Source organism: Bidens hawaiensis, unplaced genomic scaffold, assembly GCF_021521415.1.
Source record: "Bidens hawaiensis isolate Kalapana, Puna unplaced genomic scaffold, B.hawaiensis_p1.1 tig00001236_1, whole genome shotgun sequence".
In the NCBI taxonomy this organism is placed as follows: Eukaryota; Viridiplantae; Streptophyta; class Magnoliopsida; order Asterales; family Asteraceae; genus Bidens; species Bidens hawaiensis.
Genome location: NW_027491070.1, coordinates 3,620,813 through 3,636,141, shown reverse-complemented (window position 1 = coordinate 3,636,141; position 15,329 = coordinate 3,620,813). Strand labels below are relative to the sequence as shown.

The 15,329-nt window shown below is 33.6% G+C and overlaps 1 protein-coding gene across 1 annotated transcript; it reads left to right on the top strand.

Moving 5' to 3' along the window:
* Positions 1-5,981: 5,981 nt before the first annotated feature.
* Positions 5,982-14,548, top strand: LOC143569418 (dolichyl-diphosphooligosaccharide--protein glycosyltransferase subunit STT3A-like). The gene is made up of 23 exons (XM_077055339.1): positions 5,982-6,169; positions 6,250-6,312; positions 7,619-7,674; positions 7,759-7,830; positions 7,905-8,010; positions 8,127-8,177; positions 9,261-9,356; positions 9,514-9,573; positions 9,657-9,770; positions 9,943-10,029; positions 10,426-10,529; positions 10,730-10,825; positions 10,927-11,047; positions 11,138-11,218; positions 11,324-11,455; positions 11,890-12,120; positions 12,233-12,376; positions 12,460-12,646; positions 12,724-12,821; positions 13,036-13,115; positions 13,527-13,617; positions 14,121-14,210; positions 14,301-14,548. Exons 1-23 carry the CDS (start codon positions 6,029-6,031, stop codon positions 14,355-14,357), a joined length of 2,358 nt encoding a protein of 785 aa, XP_076911454.1. The 5' UTR covers positions 5,982-6,028; the 3' UTR covers positions 14,358-14,548.
* Positions 14,549-15,329: the final 781 nt, after the last annotated feature.

Sequence of the window (15,329 nt, the reverse complement as noted above, 5' to 3'; positions counted from 1 at the left end):
CTAAAATCTCGAATTACCGGTCGCAACTAGGGTTGTTCACGAGCCTAACCGAGGGAATGTTTGCTCGTTTACAACCGAACGGCTGAAATTCGAACCGAGCGAAAACCGAAATGAGTCTAAATCGAATCGAGCATTTTTCGATCGAACATCAAGCGATTTTGAGCAAGCAGATAAAACTATAAAATTGACGGAATATGAAAATTTTAAAGGGGTAAAAATAATTGTAAGCTTATATTTACGTGTTTTGTCTATATATTTATATGTTCATATATAATTATATATAAAATAAATTAAAAATATTCAAGCCGAACCGAACCAAGCAGGCCTTTGCTCGTTGTTTGGTCGTTTACAAACCAAACCGAGCAGAGCGGCTCATTTTCAATCGAGCGAAAAAACGAGCTAGCGGCGAGCGAATTCGAGCGACGAGCGGTTTGGACGGCCTAGTCGCAACCACAAGCGTTGAAAGATGTTTTTCGGCGATGAACTACGTGAAGTCCGATTTGCGTAATCGGATGTATAATGAAAATTTAAGCGCCAGTTGTATTTGTTATATTGAAAAAACTTATTTATTAATGTGAAACATAATGATGTTGACTTGTCCACGAAGGAATATGATGTAGCCACCAGTTTCTAACGGTAATGATGACACCTCCTCCTTTCTACAAGGTGAAATTGACCGTTCGATCTCAAAATTTCTATAGACTAGTCCCTTTTTACTTTTTCTCAACACATAAATTGGATCCTTTGTTGCACTTGAAATTTTTAGTCTAACAAATGGACCCTCAATATCAAATTTATTGATGGATACCATACACGAGGACTCCTTATCCGATTTGTCATCATATGAACATAATTCATGTTGATCATTCTTACAAAAATCAATATGAAACAAATCATTCTTATTAACCGGCCCAATTAACAGAGAAACACAAGAATGGTAAACCCATTTCAATTCATCGATGCTTCATTTTCTTGATTTCTTGATGGATCGTCTATTTAACGAATCGATATTACAATGAGAAATTACATTTACAACCCTCACACTTTCTAACAATTGACTCGTAACTCCTAAATTTATCACGTAACATTCCATCACAGATAACATCAATGCTTTGATCATCAAACAAATCGTATACAAGCTTTGGACTTTCAGGCATCACATCGTTTCTGACCTCGTAACGTACAAGTATTCTTCATCCATGACTTTGTAGTGAATTTTTGAAATTCGGATGTTAGGATTTCAGACAGGTCTTAAGAGCGAACCTAGTTGAAGGTATATAGGGTCTGGGATAAAAGAAAATACGGTAATATAAGTGCATAGTAAAAAACGAGAGCACAATAAACATAAACGGAATCTTATATCTTCAAATGACAAATACACTGGTTATGTATAGCCATTGTCTTGACAGTTACACGATGGTTATGATAACTAATTTGACGGGTATAGACGCCAACTCATTTCCCCGCAGTCGGGTTTAACTAACTGCCATTTAACCCGGGACATTATATAACCTAGGTTATAAACTTAATATTGTTTTGTTACATAATACGTATACTAATGACATAAAATAATATAATAAACGTGATCTGCAACATATGTGATGGCATGATTATTTAAGTGCCAGCACAAGCCATTTAGAAATAAACATGTTGATTCCAAGATATGTAATTATATTCATTTTGCTAATCTGATTGCAGAAAGAAGTGGTTTATGGCTTGACAGAGTTACATCGTAAGAAGATCCAAAGTGCACGTCTTGTTGCAAGTTCTGGATGTTATCCTACTGTGACCTTGCTTCCTCTTGTTCCCCTGATCAGGGTTGGTTTCTTGTTCTCTTTTGCATTTAAAACATCAAATGCATAAAACTGATTTAATAGAATCATCTTTGTAAACATCGTATGTTTTTTTATATGTTGGCAGGCTAATCTCATTGAGTTGAAGGATATTGCTGTTACTTCACACCTGATTTAATAGAATCATCTTTGTAAACATCATGTGTTTTTTATATGTTGGCAGGCTAATCTCATTGAGTTGAAGGATATAGCTGTTACTTCACACTTAGGAGCTGGTGGAGCAACTCGCACTCTAATTGAAGATGTTTTATACCCCGAAGTACCTAAAGGATCTGATTTCTATGCCTTCTCTGGTAGTCTCCATAGTAAGTGCTTTCTCCATTGACTGGACATATCAGTGTTGCTATTTTAGCTCACATGTAGCTGCGGCTGTAAATGAACCGAGCGGAATGAGATCTTGTTTGTGTTTGTGTTTGTCCGTTAAGCTTTTGTCGGAAAAACTAAGCGTTCATGAACACCTTAACGGATGAAATTTCATGTACGGCCCCTAATGGGCACTAACGGACACAAATGAACGTAACCGAACACAAACAAACATTTATTAACTTGAAAAGTAATAGTCGTTGTCATCATATTATATGAGTTGGTAATCTTGTGGCTTGCTTTCGGTGCCTGAAGTTAAACAAGAACTATCTGTTGCTGCAAATACAATAGTGAATATGAGGTTTACTACCAAAGTGACATCAATGGTTAAATTAAAAAGAAATATCCTTCTTACCTATTGATTGGCGGCATTAACTAACCCTCCTTTTCTCACCAACCTATCGCAACTTCCAGAGCCGAGGCATAGTGTCATTAAGATACGTAAGAATGGCTCCTGGAGTTTCAGTTGAGGAACGAGGGAAATATAACCGGCCCATTGCATCAATGGCTGCAATGAAGCATCCACTTTTTATTCATGTATTGATAGAATATTCACTGAAATAGAGAATCGATATGAATTAGAAAAAACACTAATCGAAGCACATAATCCACAACAAATATACAAGCAAGGTATAAGCTTAAAAGGTTCACTGGTCACACGATATTTTTGACAATCAGGTTCAATGTAAACAAACTAAACATTCAGTGAACCATAACATGAGAAATTGGTTTTATGTTCGCTTATTTGTTAAACGAACGAACATGAACAAAATATTTTGTTCATGTTGTTAAATGAACAAACATGAACACTTCTTGTTCGTTCATTTATGTTCGTGAACATCCGTTTATGTTTGTCATTAAAATTCGTTTCCGTTCGTTCGTCTACGTTTGTTCCGCTCATTTATATATTTAATAATTAAAATTCTATGAGGTAAAGAAGCCATTTTGGCCAAGTTTAAGCAACTTTTAGCTATATTTTGGAAACAAAGGTAAAAAAGATGAAAAAGATATAAACATACAAGGTTTGGTTTGGTTTGGTTCGGTTAAAGTTGGTTAACAAAGACACACTAAGTGTAACCATTACCTAACGGTCGGTTAATCATATTCGAGTTTGATACACAAGGCGTGATTTTCCAATCCTGTTGGTCTTTAACCGACACAGGCCGAGGTGGGGACCGCATTACTGGGACAGGTGGCGACCCGCTCGCTCTCGGAACCCGCTTGTATTTAAACTTAGACGGGTTCAACGGGTTAACTAGTATCTCCACCAACTTAATATTTCTTTCGCTTGCACCCGAATTGAAATCAACCGATTGTTGCGATGGTTTATATTTTATAAACCATTGTTTATATTCGTCGGAATTTGCCATTTTCTTCAAATTCGATTATCTTCTCAAGATATTAATATTAAGTCATTAACCTAGTTATATATAATAGTAGAGGATTGCTTCTCACGCAATATATAGGAGTCGGTGTGTGTTTTTATTCATGTTTTGAGTATACTTGAAACTTTAATTAATTTATTATTTTAATCAATAACCATTAACTATTTTAGTATACATTGTTTTAATTTTTAACGTATTATTAAAAATTGTATGAAATTGGTATTGATAGTTTGATAGCCCATGTTGTGGCGAGGTGTAAAATCGTTTATTTATACACCCATTTCATTCGAAAACATCCACCTTTGGTCAACTTTTTTTTCTGGCGACTAGTAACTTTTGTGAATCAAAAAGAAAATTGAACGAAAAGTATACGTAAATACATTGAACCACGTACGATGGGTCATGTTGAACAACAAGGAAAATAGAAAAGAATTCCGAAAAGAACATAGAGAATGAGAAAACAACAAAAAATAAAATGATAAGTTTATTAAAATTTATAAATTGTATAATAACTGTTAATAGAGGTAAATTTATTGAAGTCTACAAAACATTTTCATACTAAATGTAAACATGTAATACTTGCACACTCTCGCACATATGTTAATTTTGTGAGTGTTTTCTTTCCTATATATGAGATGCAATACTTGCACACTCACGCACGTGTGTTAATTTCGTGAGTATTTTCTTTCCTATATACGAGAGGGATCAAAAGTGTTGTTTAGTGATATGTTAATCAATGAGTGCATGACGTTATCAATCAGTTAAATGTGGATAAAACGGTAGATCATGAAATATGAGAAATAGGTGGCGTGCATCCAAACAATTATGACACAACAATTAATATGATGGAAGCTATGGCACGGTTTTTGTATTTTGCTTTTGATTTTTATTTTTATCTATCTTCTTCAATCTGATGATCGAATATAAAGAAACTTGGAGAGATGAATTTAGATGTGTATATGAGAGTGTTTTGAGTAAAAGATAGTGAAATAGATACGTAAAGCTTCAATTTCAAACACAACGATAGATAAAAGCAAACAAACCATTCATGGTCACCTTGGACCACTTCTTTCATGTTTTTGTGTTGTAAACGTTATGTAGTTTCAGATATGTCATTTAAAACCCATTCCCACGAGCTTAAGCCATATTTGATCTTTTAAAAAGATGCATTTGACTCATATTATAAGTTTTTATCTTTATGAGAAATGGTATGATTCATTTTTGTATATTTTATCGTTGATTAAACTTTGAACAATAGAATGTATGCATATGAAAGTTTATGATCAACATATATGTTGTGTATAATGTCAATGGATAATTTGTAGGATATTTTTGCATGCCATTGAATGAATTTTGCCCTGTCACATGTTCAATTTTGAGCATTAACTTTCTCGGTTTTTTCTAACGTGGTATTAACAAGTAAAAGAAATTAACAGTTTTGTTCAAATTTAACACGTGGAGCGGTGGAGGGACTTTAATATATATAAAAAATGTTAAGAGACTTTTACGAGAAAAATAAAAAAACATGTTATTTAACGTTCCCAAGAAACTTCTTTGTGGGTTAGTGTATCGCCTCTAACTTAAAGGTCAACGGTTCAAATACTGCAAGACACAATCATAAATGGTTTCATTAAAGGAGTAGATTAAAGCTTAAAAATGTTGTTTTTACATGAAAAAAATGTCAAGGCACTTTTACATAGGGGCGTGAACGAGCCAAGCCGCTCGTGAGCTACTTGAGCTCATGTCAATAAAAAAGCTCGAAACAAGCCGAACTTTTTGTAGCTCAAGTTGAGCCCAAGCCTCAAATAAAGCTCGCTAAGTTATCGAGCCTCGTGTGTTTTTAAGTTTTACACATTTTTCACTTTCTATTTATTAGTTTTACATTACCCAGTTGAACTCGTTTAAAAATTTCATCAAAATATATCAAAATAATTAAAAATGTATATAAACTAATTAATAGATATTAATTGAGCCAAGCTCAAGCTTTAAAAAATAACTGACGAGCTGAGCTTAAGTTTCAACATAAAAACTCGAAACAAATCGAACTTAAACTCGAATCCTCATAAGTCAAAACAAATCAAACTCCACTTAGTCGAGTTCGAGCTCAGCTCGGCTCGCTACACCCTCTTACTCAAACTAGATTAGATTTTTTCTTTTAATAGTATTTTTGCCGTATAACAAACTCTTAACAGCAGCCACGTCACTTCAATTTACGTAGCCTAATCAATCACACCCTTCCACGTACACCAAAACCCCAACCCGTCGACCAATTACAAACCTTCAGCTGTCCACGTGTACACAAGGGGTAAATCCGTAAAAAGATCAACCTTCATCACGCTCACACTCTCTTTGCCAAAGTCTTCTCTCTGCAACACTCAAAATTGACTCCAAATCAAATCTCACACACAAACAGATCGTCGTTTATTAATGGCGGTTGCCGTTGATAATCTCAATAACAAGCCTACGCCGCCGGTATCTTCAACTCTGCGTTTCGCGTTCGGTAATGTTCTCGCGTTCTTCATTTTGTTGTTAATCGGAGTTCTCGCGTTCTCGATCCGTTTATTTTCGGTACGTTTTTTACTGGATCTATATATTGGTTGATGCGTGTATGATAACTGATGTGTTTTGGTGTGGTTTTGTTGTTGCAGGTTATTAAGTATGAGAGTGTGATTCATGAATTCGATCCGTATTTCAATTACAGAGTCACTCAGGCTTGGATTCTATTCTAGCTTTTGTTGATTGATTTAGTTATAGTTAATTTATTATGTTAGTTTATTGTTCAGTTTAATAATTTAGGCCAGTAGTTTCATGTATTTGGATTGAGGCATACTATCAATTAAATGAGAATTTGAATCGCACTGGATTTGAGTTATTGAGCATTCAATGGTGTGATGTTAGGGATGATATTTTGTTTGGTTATTGTTTCGGCTCAGTAATTTAGGCCAGTAGTTTCATGTATTTGGATTGAGGCATAGTATCAGTTAAATGAGAATTTGAATTACACTGGATTTGAGTTATTGAGTATTCAATGGTGTGATGTTAACATGCTTGATGTTAGGGATGAGATTTTGTTAGGTTATTGTTTGAGCTCAGTAATTTAGGGCAGTAGTTTCATATACTAAGACTGCGGCTAATAGTATTAGTAGGTTAGGACGTTATGTTCAAGGATGTGATATTTACATGCATGATGTTAGGGATGATATTTGTTAGTTTATTATTTCAGTTTAATAATTTAGAGCAGTAGTTTCATATATTTGGATTGCTGCATGTCATTGTTGTTATTAAGTATGAGAGTGTGATTCATGAATTAGATCCGTATTTTAATTACAGAGTCGCTCAGGTCTGGACTTTAGGTTTTGTCGACTGATTTGGTTAATTCATGTTTTGCCTGTTATGATTCACTAGTTTGCTGCAATTTGAAGGATGTGATTTGTACATTCAGGATGTTAGAGTTGATTTTCTTCGGTTGTTATTTCAGTTAAATCAGAATTTGAATCATAATTAAGTGCAGAGACAATAACTGTAGAACAAGAATAGACAGATTTGGTTAGGAATTCCCTGGAGGGGCTAATTGTAGGTTATGTTCATGACCACACTAGTTGAATTTTAAAGACAAAACATGGTCTATGACATATTTTGTCGTATAGCGCAAATGAGAGTAAATGGTGAGGTGAAATTCATGTAGGTGAGTGGCTTTTTCTTTCTTTCATGTTTCTCAAATGGTACCTCTTGTAGCCACATAAAGTTGTCCATTTTTGAAGGTTTTCCTTGATTAAAAGCTTCTTCGTTAGGATTTGTATAGAACCACAAATGTAACCATTTTGTTAGTTTGGGGAAAGTAAGGTTCTGAGGTTTCAATCTATGTGATTCTGAAACATTGAAATGTGTTGTTCTTGTTCAGTTATTGATTTTGTTAATCATCTTCCATGACTTTTGAATTTTCTTTACATACCCCTTTGTGTTTGTGTATATGATGCGTGTTTCTATGTATTATTCATGTCTCTTTTTATCTTGCAGTTTCTTACAAAGAATGGGATATATGACTTCTGGAATTGGTTTGATGATCGTACTTGGTATGTGTATAGTTTTTTGTTTCCTTTTATGTTTTTATGACTCGTTTAAGTAAACTTGACACAGTATCTTTTACCTATCCCAAGGTATCCTCTTGGACGAGTCATTGGTGGAACTGTTTACCCTGGGTTGACTTTGACGGCCGGAACAATATGGAAGTGCGTATTTAAGAACATATTTTGTTTTTAGTTATCAATATTACAGTTAATTTACTAAGAGTTCTTATATTCAGGGTGCTTCAATCCTTGAATATTCCCCTGTCTGTCGAAACTGTGTGTGTATTTACAGCCCCAGTATTCTCTGCCTTTGCTTCATGGGCAGCCTATCTTTTGACTAAGGTTTTTTTCTATATGACTGCTAGTTTGATTTTATGTAAAAATAATTGGTTCTGGATACATTTTTGGTCTAAAATAGTACTGGAATCCCTCAATCATTGTCATGTTCTTTTATTCAGGAAGTTAAGGGAACAGGTGCTGGATTGACTGCTGCAGTTCTTCTTGCCATGGTAATCATATAACGGGTATTTGTAATTGTTTATTTGTTTCTTTTTATGATTCTATGCGTTGATGTATGCTGTAAGCTACATGTTACTGACTTGTATATAAGTTTGAGACAGAATCCCCAGAATTTTCTGTTCCTTTTTCACCTTTTCTTTCTGGATGATAATCTTGTTTCTTTCCAACCCTACCATTTTTTTATACTTTTTTATTTAAAAAAATCAGGTAGCAACTGACATAAGATGCAAGTCAATGACATATTGATCAGGATTTGTTTACCTTTATTACTAATTTACCATGCAAAATGTAGCCCAAAGTAGCGTTGCATGATATTCTTTCCATGTAAGATGTAGCCCAAAGTAGCGTTGTGTGTTATTCTTTCCCTTGAGTTTGCTGAAGTGCATCTCTGTATCTCATACAATCATATACTTATTTCTTGAAACCCTTTTTCAATATATATCGAGTATACATGAAACTAAAGGTGTTTGGTGGAGTGATATGAGTTCATTATTGACAAACTAAACTAATAGATTATTTTGTTTCACATTTGCATACGCTTATTTAGAAATACATGCTTAGACTTATATATAAAGCCGCAACAGAAGTACGATTATAAAGTTTTTGAAAATCCAGTGAAGCTACTGAAACATGATATTAAAAATATTGTAGACATAGAATGATATCCTCAGATATGAAGCTTATTTGTTCCACACCCCCCCCCCCCTCCCCCATTTTTTTCTTTTTTATTGAAACACATGCTCGGTTTCTTTGCGCGTTGAACCCACTAATGTGACCCTGGGAATGTACATAATGCGTAAGCCTAATAGCCTAGTGAGCTTCTGTGGAAAAGTGTTTAAAAATACCACACTCAGGGATACACATGTTCAATTTAAGATTCAAAATAATATGTAACTGTTGGGGACCGTTTAACTTATTGCTAGCCTTGTTCGTCTTATTGTATAATTTAGCAAGTTTAAATCACTAAGAGGAAAATTTCCATTATTGTTCGTTACACAGATTTTTTACTCGTTTTTTGTTGTATGTGATTTTGTATATGACCCTTTATTTGTGTTTTATTCTAAATCCTACAGGTGCCATCCTACATATCTAGGTCAGTGGCTGGAAGCTATGACAATGAAGCTGTTGCTATCTTTGCTTTAATCTTTACCTTCTACCTCTACGTTAAGGTTGGTTATTAATACAAGTATTCAACTTCACATTTTCCTCTGTAATGAAAAAATGAGTGTCAAAACTTTTTAACAGTTGGGTATTGCTCATGCTGCTTGACTATAATTGGAACACAGTGATGTGTATGTTAAAGCTAATTCCTAACTTTATTTGCAGACTTTGAACACAGGATCCCTCTTCTATGCGACATTAAATTCTATTGCATACTTCTACATGGTAGACTTAGAATTCCCCATTTAAAAAAAAATAAAAATGATCTGCTTTTCAATCATCCTATTTTTTATTTTGCATATTTTCAGGTCTGTTCTTGGGGAGGGTACACTTTTATCATTAATCTCATACCTATGCATGTGCTTCTTTGCATTGTGACTGGTCGCTATTCGTCTCGGTTATACATTGCCTATGCTCCGCTTGTAAGAATATAACATCCTGATCATGAATCTATAAAGAAATGAAAACCAAGACGTTTGTTTTAAATATAGAAGATCTTACTTTTGCACAAAATATCTATGCATAGTTCATTTCTTGTTTTCTTTTTGTTGTCAAAGCTGTTTTCGTTCCATGAACATCTTTGCTATTATGCAGGTTGTCTTGGGAACATTATTGGCAGCATTGGTGCCTGTTGTTGGTTTCAATGCGGTCATGACATCAGAACATTTTGCATCCTTCTTGGTGAGTTCCACTGATGAGTTTGAGCTATTAGGGCTTGTTTATGGTACTCCTATTTTTTGATCAAAGAATTCAATATGTTTTTAGACCATTTACCATGGATCCAGTATGTAGTGTAAAGATACACTGATCAAATGTTCATATAATGACTTCTGGACACCTTTTATTTTTTCTTTATTCTCAATCAGTAGAAATTCTAGTTTGATTTGGATATATTTATATTAGTATAGACGTATAGTATTATAGTGCTGTGTGTCTTGTCTGCACTCTTATTGTTCTAATATGTATGAAATGCACCTTGTGGATGTATATCTTATTATCTGTGGTCATAACATTATCCTTGCTAATTTGAAGTAATTACATTCACTATTTTTGTTGATATCATTCAATTCATTGTAGGTTTTCATTGTTATCCATGTGGTGGCTCTTGCATACTATATCAAGGGAATACTCTCTCCAAAGATGTTCAAAGTAGCTGCTACACTTGTAGTATCTGTTGGCCTGTAAGCTTGAATTATTTGTTGCTGCATAATTATAGCAATTTCCATTAAAGTAAAAAAGATTAAATAATCAGGACCTTTGTTTTAGCAAAACAAACCAAAATTCTAATTTCTTGAATTTATTATTATAGCCATTGGTTCCAAGCATTGGAAACTAAAATTTCCTCTAAAAAGTATATTTATATTTGTTTTCTATAATTCAGGGTGGTATGCTGTGCTGTTGTAGCAGTACTAGTAGCAGTAGTTGCATCTAGTCCTACAAAGGGATGGAGTGGACGAAGTTTGAGTCTTCTTGATCCGTAAGTTTCTCATCTCTCCATATTAAATAATATATTATCATTACTATTATAATAATAATATTAGGCCATTGATCAAATGACCTTTTTTTTCATTATGTTAGAACTTATGCGAGCAAGTACATACCAATCATTGCAAGTGTTAGTGAACATCAACCACCAACATGGCCTTCGTACTTTATGGATCTTAATGTTTTAGCATTCTTGGTCCCTGCTGGAATTATTGTAAGTTGACTATGTCATCTAAATTTATGATCCTGGTTGACCTTCAATTGATTTCTCTCTCTCAACTAAAATTACTTGAATAATATACAGGCATGCTTTTCACCACTATCTGATGCAAGCTCCTTTGTAATCCTTTACTTAGTAATGTCAGTATATTTTTCTGGTGTCATGGTGAGTATTTGCAACACAAAAGTATTTACATATTCATCTACTTTATATACTATATATCTATATCCCATCATCCTTACACCCCTTTTTACACAAATGGCATGACAGGTTCGGTTAATGCTTGTGCTTGCTCCTGCTGCATGCATAATGTCTGGCATTGCTCTTTCTGAAGCTTTTGATGTTTTCACAAGATCCATTAAGTATTACATAACTAACCTATCCGAGTCTCTCCAGATTGACGTAAGTACTTAACGTGATTAAAGGCATCTCCAGTGTATGCACCAAAATTTTCAACAATGATTATTTTATATATGAATTATTAATTTAGCGTTTAGTGATATGTAAACATATTATATATGTACTTTATATCTAACAAACTATTGAAATTATAAAACTAGTAGTAGTTGTAATTGGGCTATAACAAATTAATTTTTATTTTCAATATTATGCCCATGTTATAAATCTTAATAAGATTGTAATAATAATATATTTTGTGTAATCTGTTTTCGTTTTTATGTTGAATATTTAACAATTATTTAAATTAATCAATATATGACAAGAGTGTGAAATAAAAAGTTATAAATTAAAAGGATTAATAATAGGCAATCTCTAGAAATTTTGATGACATGGAGATTTTCCTGACTTAAATTATATTTTTTTTATTGCCCAACAAGGCAGGGGATACTGTACCTGGTAACAACGCTGCAGCACAAATTGATGTGTTGAAAAATGACAAAAAAGAAGACGCATCGAAAGAACGCCCTTCTAGAAAAAATAAGAAAAGGGAAAAAGAGATTGAAAAGCCATTTGTCAAGTCCAAAACAGAAAAAAAGCCCCTGGTTTTGCCTGTTGAAGCATCTATCTTTGCTCTTTTCTTGACCGTGTTGTTGGGTGGTTTCTATGTGGTAAGCATGATGTTACTTTGTATGCTTCTTTAAACTTATCACTTAAATCCAAATTTCTGTTTGTTTCAAAATTGTTGTTTTGAGTTTGAACGCGTGCGTATTGTTCTTGTAGGTCCATAGTGTTTGGGCTGCTGCAGAGGCATATTCAGCTCCTTCAATTGTGCTTACTTCGCATTCACATGATGGACTTCATGTTTTTGATGATTTTAGAGAGGCGTATGCATGGTTAAGTCATAACACTGAAGTAGATGACAAAGTAAGTTGATATATATTATATTCTAATATCTTTTTTTCTGCAATTTTCTAAATGGTCAACAAAATTATACATTGACTTTTCAGGTTGCATCATGGTGGGACTATGGTTACCAGACAACTGCAATGGCTAACCGCACAGTCATTGTTGACAACAACACGTGGAACAACACACATATTGCAACAGTTGGTACTGCCATGTCATCACCTGAAAAGGCTGCTTGGGAAATTTTCAACTCCTTGGATGTGAAATACGTCCTTGTCGTGTTTGGAGGTTGCTTTCTTTTTTTAGTAGAGTTAACTAAAACGTGCTTAAGGAAAAACTGAAGCTCTTAAATTTACTTATTTTAGGTCTCGTGGGCTACCCGAGTGATGACATAAATAAATTTTTGTGGATGGTGCGTATTGGAGGAGGCGTGTTCCCGCATATCAAGGAACCTGATTACTTGGTAAGTGTATTTATGTTAAACACCATGCACATCAAATATCATATTGGTATAATAAGGGTTCTAAACTTCTAATGCATAATTTAACTTACATTAAAGCAAACCTTTTATATCTATCATAGTATTCAGACCTCGTTTAGCAAAGTTGTTTGACAAATAATCATTTTAATTTATTAGATATCATTGTAACAGTTTTTATTTTCTTTGTTTTGTATAGAGAGATGGTCAATACCGAATTGACTCTCAAGCCACTCCAACCATGCTTAACAGTCTCATGTATAAGCTATCCTATTTCAGGTATGATGTTTCCAAAACTTTGAAGCATTAATTATTTAATTCATATGCATCCCTCAAATATTCAAAACTTTATGTATGCTACAAGTTTCATAACATCATATTTACCCTTTCAAAACGCTAAAAGTATTGTATTAGTCCATTCCATTGTAAAATAAATCTGTCACTTATAGCAATGTGTTTCACTTTATAACGGCATGGAAAACAACATTATTGCTATGGATGATCTCAGTGAATGAGAACATAGGTGTCGCTTTGTTTATTCAGTGCAAAAGGCTATGACAAGGATATATGACTCTTTTAGTGTTTTAAAAAGTTAACTGTGATATTAATAAATTTGATTCTTTAAGAAATATATATCTATATGAAGTAGCTCCCTTCTATTATCTTACTTGAGTTGCTTTTGTAATTTAGGTTTGTGGAAACTGATGGTGGTAAAGGATACGATCGAGTAAGAAGGACCGAAATTGGAAAGAAGCATTTTAAGTTAACTAATTTTGAGGAGGTAAGTCAACACAAGCCTCAAAAATCTTTTTTGTTTTCATATATTATCGAAACGTAATAAAGAATAAAGTGTTTCTGCTTAAAATTGCAAAGATGCTAATATGCTATGCGAGTATATGTTAATTCCTAATTCTAGCAACCACCAACGACAACCAAAATTACCAAAAACAGCAAACCAACTTTCATTTCTTTATCTTCCATAACTTGCAGTATCTTACCTGATTACCGGATACAGGAGGTTATTTTTTGTTATTTTCTTTGGAATTTCTCTTTTCGTTTTAATTTCTAGCAAGTGAGAATTAAAAACCGAAAAAAGACAAATGATCTGCTTTAACCGGTAATAAATTTTCTTAAAAAAAACCTTTCTGTTTCTTGCAATTTTGGTAGTTGATTGCGAGAATTGTTGCATGGTGTCATGTTATTTTATGGTAAAAGCCTCGCAATAAATGGCCAGTTAAAAGAGTTTCTACACTTTTATCCTTGCTAATTGTCACTCGTATGTAGGTATTCACAACTCACCATTGGATGGTCCGGATATATAAATTAAAACCTCAAAAGAACAGAATCAGAGGGAAGACAAAGAAGTCTAAATCGGTACATGTTATATTTTTATTTGTCTTTAATATGTTTTAACCATGTGATTTTATCGATCAGTGGCTTACCTGATACAAAAATTTGTTGCAGAAAACAAGCTCCACCACACCCAGAAGTGGAACAGTGAAGAAAAATCCATGGCATTAGAACTTAATATTATATGTTATAACGGTTATTATTTGTAGAATCGGCTTGTGACAAACCAAAGATTTTGTAGCCAGTTATAATGGTTGGAGGAGCCTTTTAAAACCACAGTTAAAAAAATGCCTAGGTGCGACTTTTTCAATTTCTTTAACTCGATATCAACCCTTTTATTGGCTAACAATAATATGTAATTTTAAATTATAAATTACAAATATAGTTAAGAAATATTAACCAACTCTTATTGATAAAGGCCTGGTTGTAAAAGAACTGGTCTTGATAAGCAGGTTACAAGGCTGGCCCGGTCAAGGCCGAACTTTCTGGCCTAACTCGTTTTATATCCAGCTTTGCCCATGGTGGTGTTAAAACTTTTCCGGGCTTTTCAGGCTAGGCCTGATAACGTTTATGCATCTCCAGTTCTCCACTCTCAGCCTAACATGCTTACATGTCATAGTATCATGAAAAACATCGGCGTCTTAAACATGTTACCTAAACAAATTAAATAATATGTCGACAATAGTTTGAATTCGCATACGCTATTAGTAGTCAGCCGAGGATAGACCAGTTTCATTTGTTGGATTTGAATAAGAGGTAGCGATATACAAACCACTGTTAATAAACACATATGTTGATTTTAGTAATGCACAAAGTTATTTCTTCATGCTTTCTTACATTTTATCACAACATTCTTCAATCCAATAAAAGTCCTAATACATTATACAAATGGCTTTTTTTCCCATTTATTTTCATGGCCTTGAATCAATTTTTTTCTTTATTTGTTTATACATTCTTTGTAACATTTTGTATTCATCTTTTTTAATTTTTATAGTCCAAATTCTAAAATAATTTAGGCTAAATCTATCTTGGGCCTGCTCTTATGATTCCGGCCCAGTCCCTTCATAAATATGAATATATTATATAATATTATTACTGGCATTAAAATGTGACATACTTTCATATATTTTTTTACATAGCACA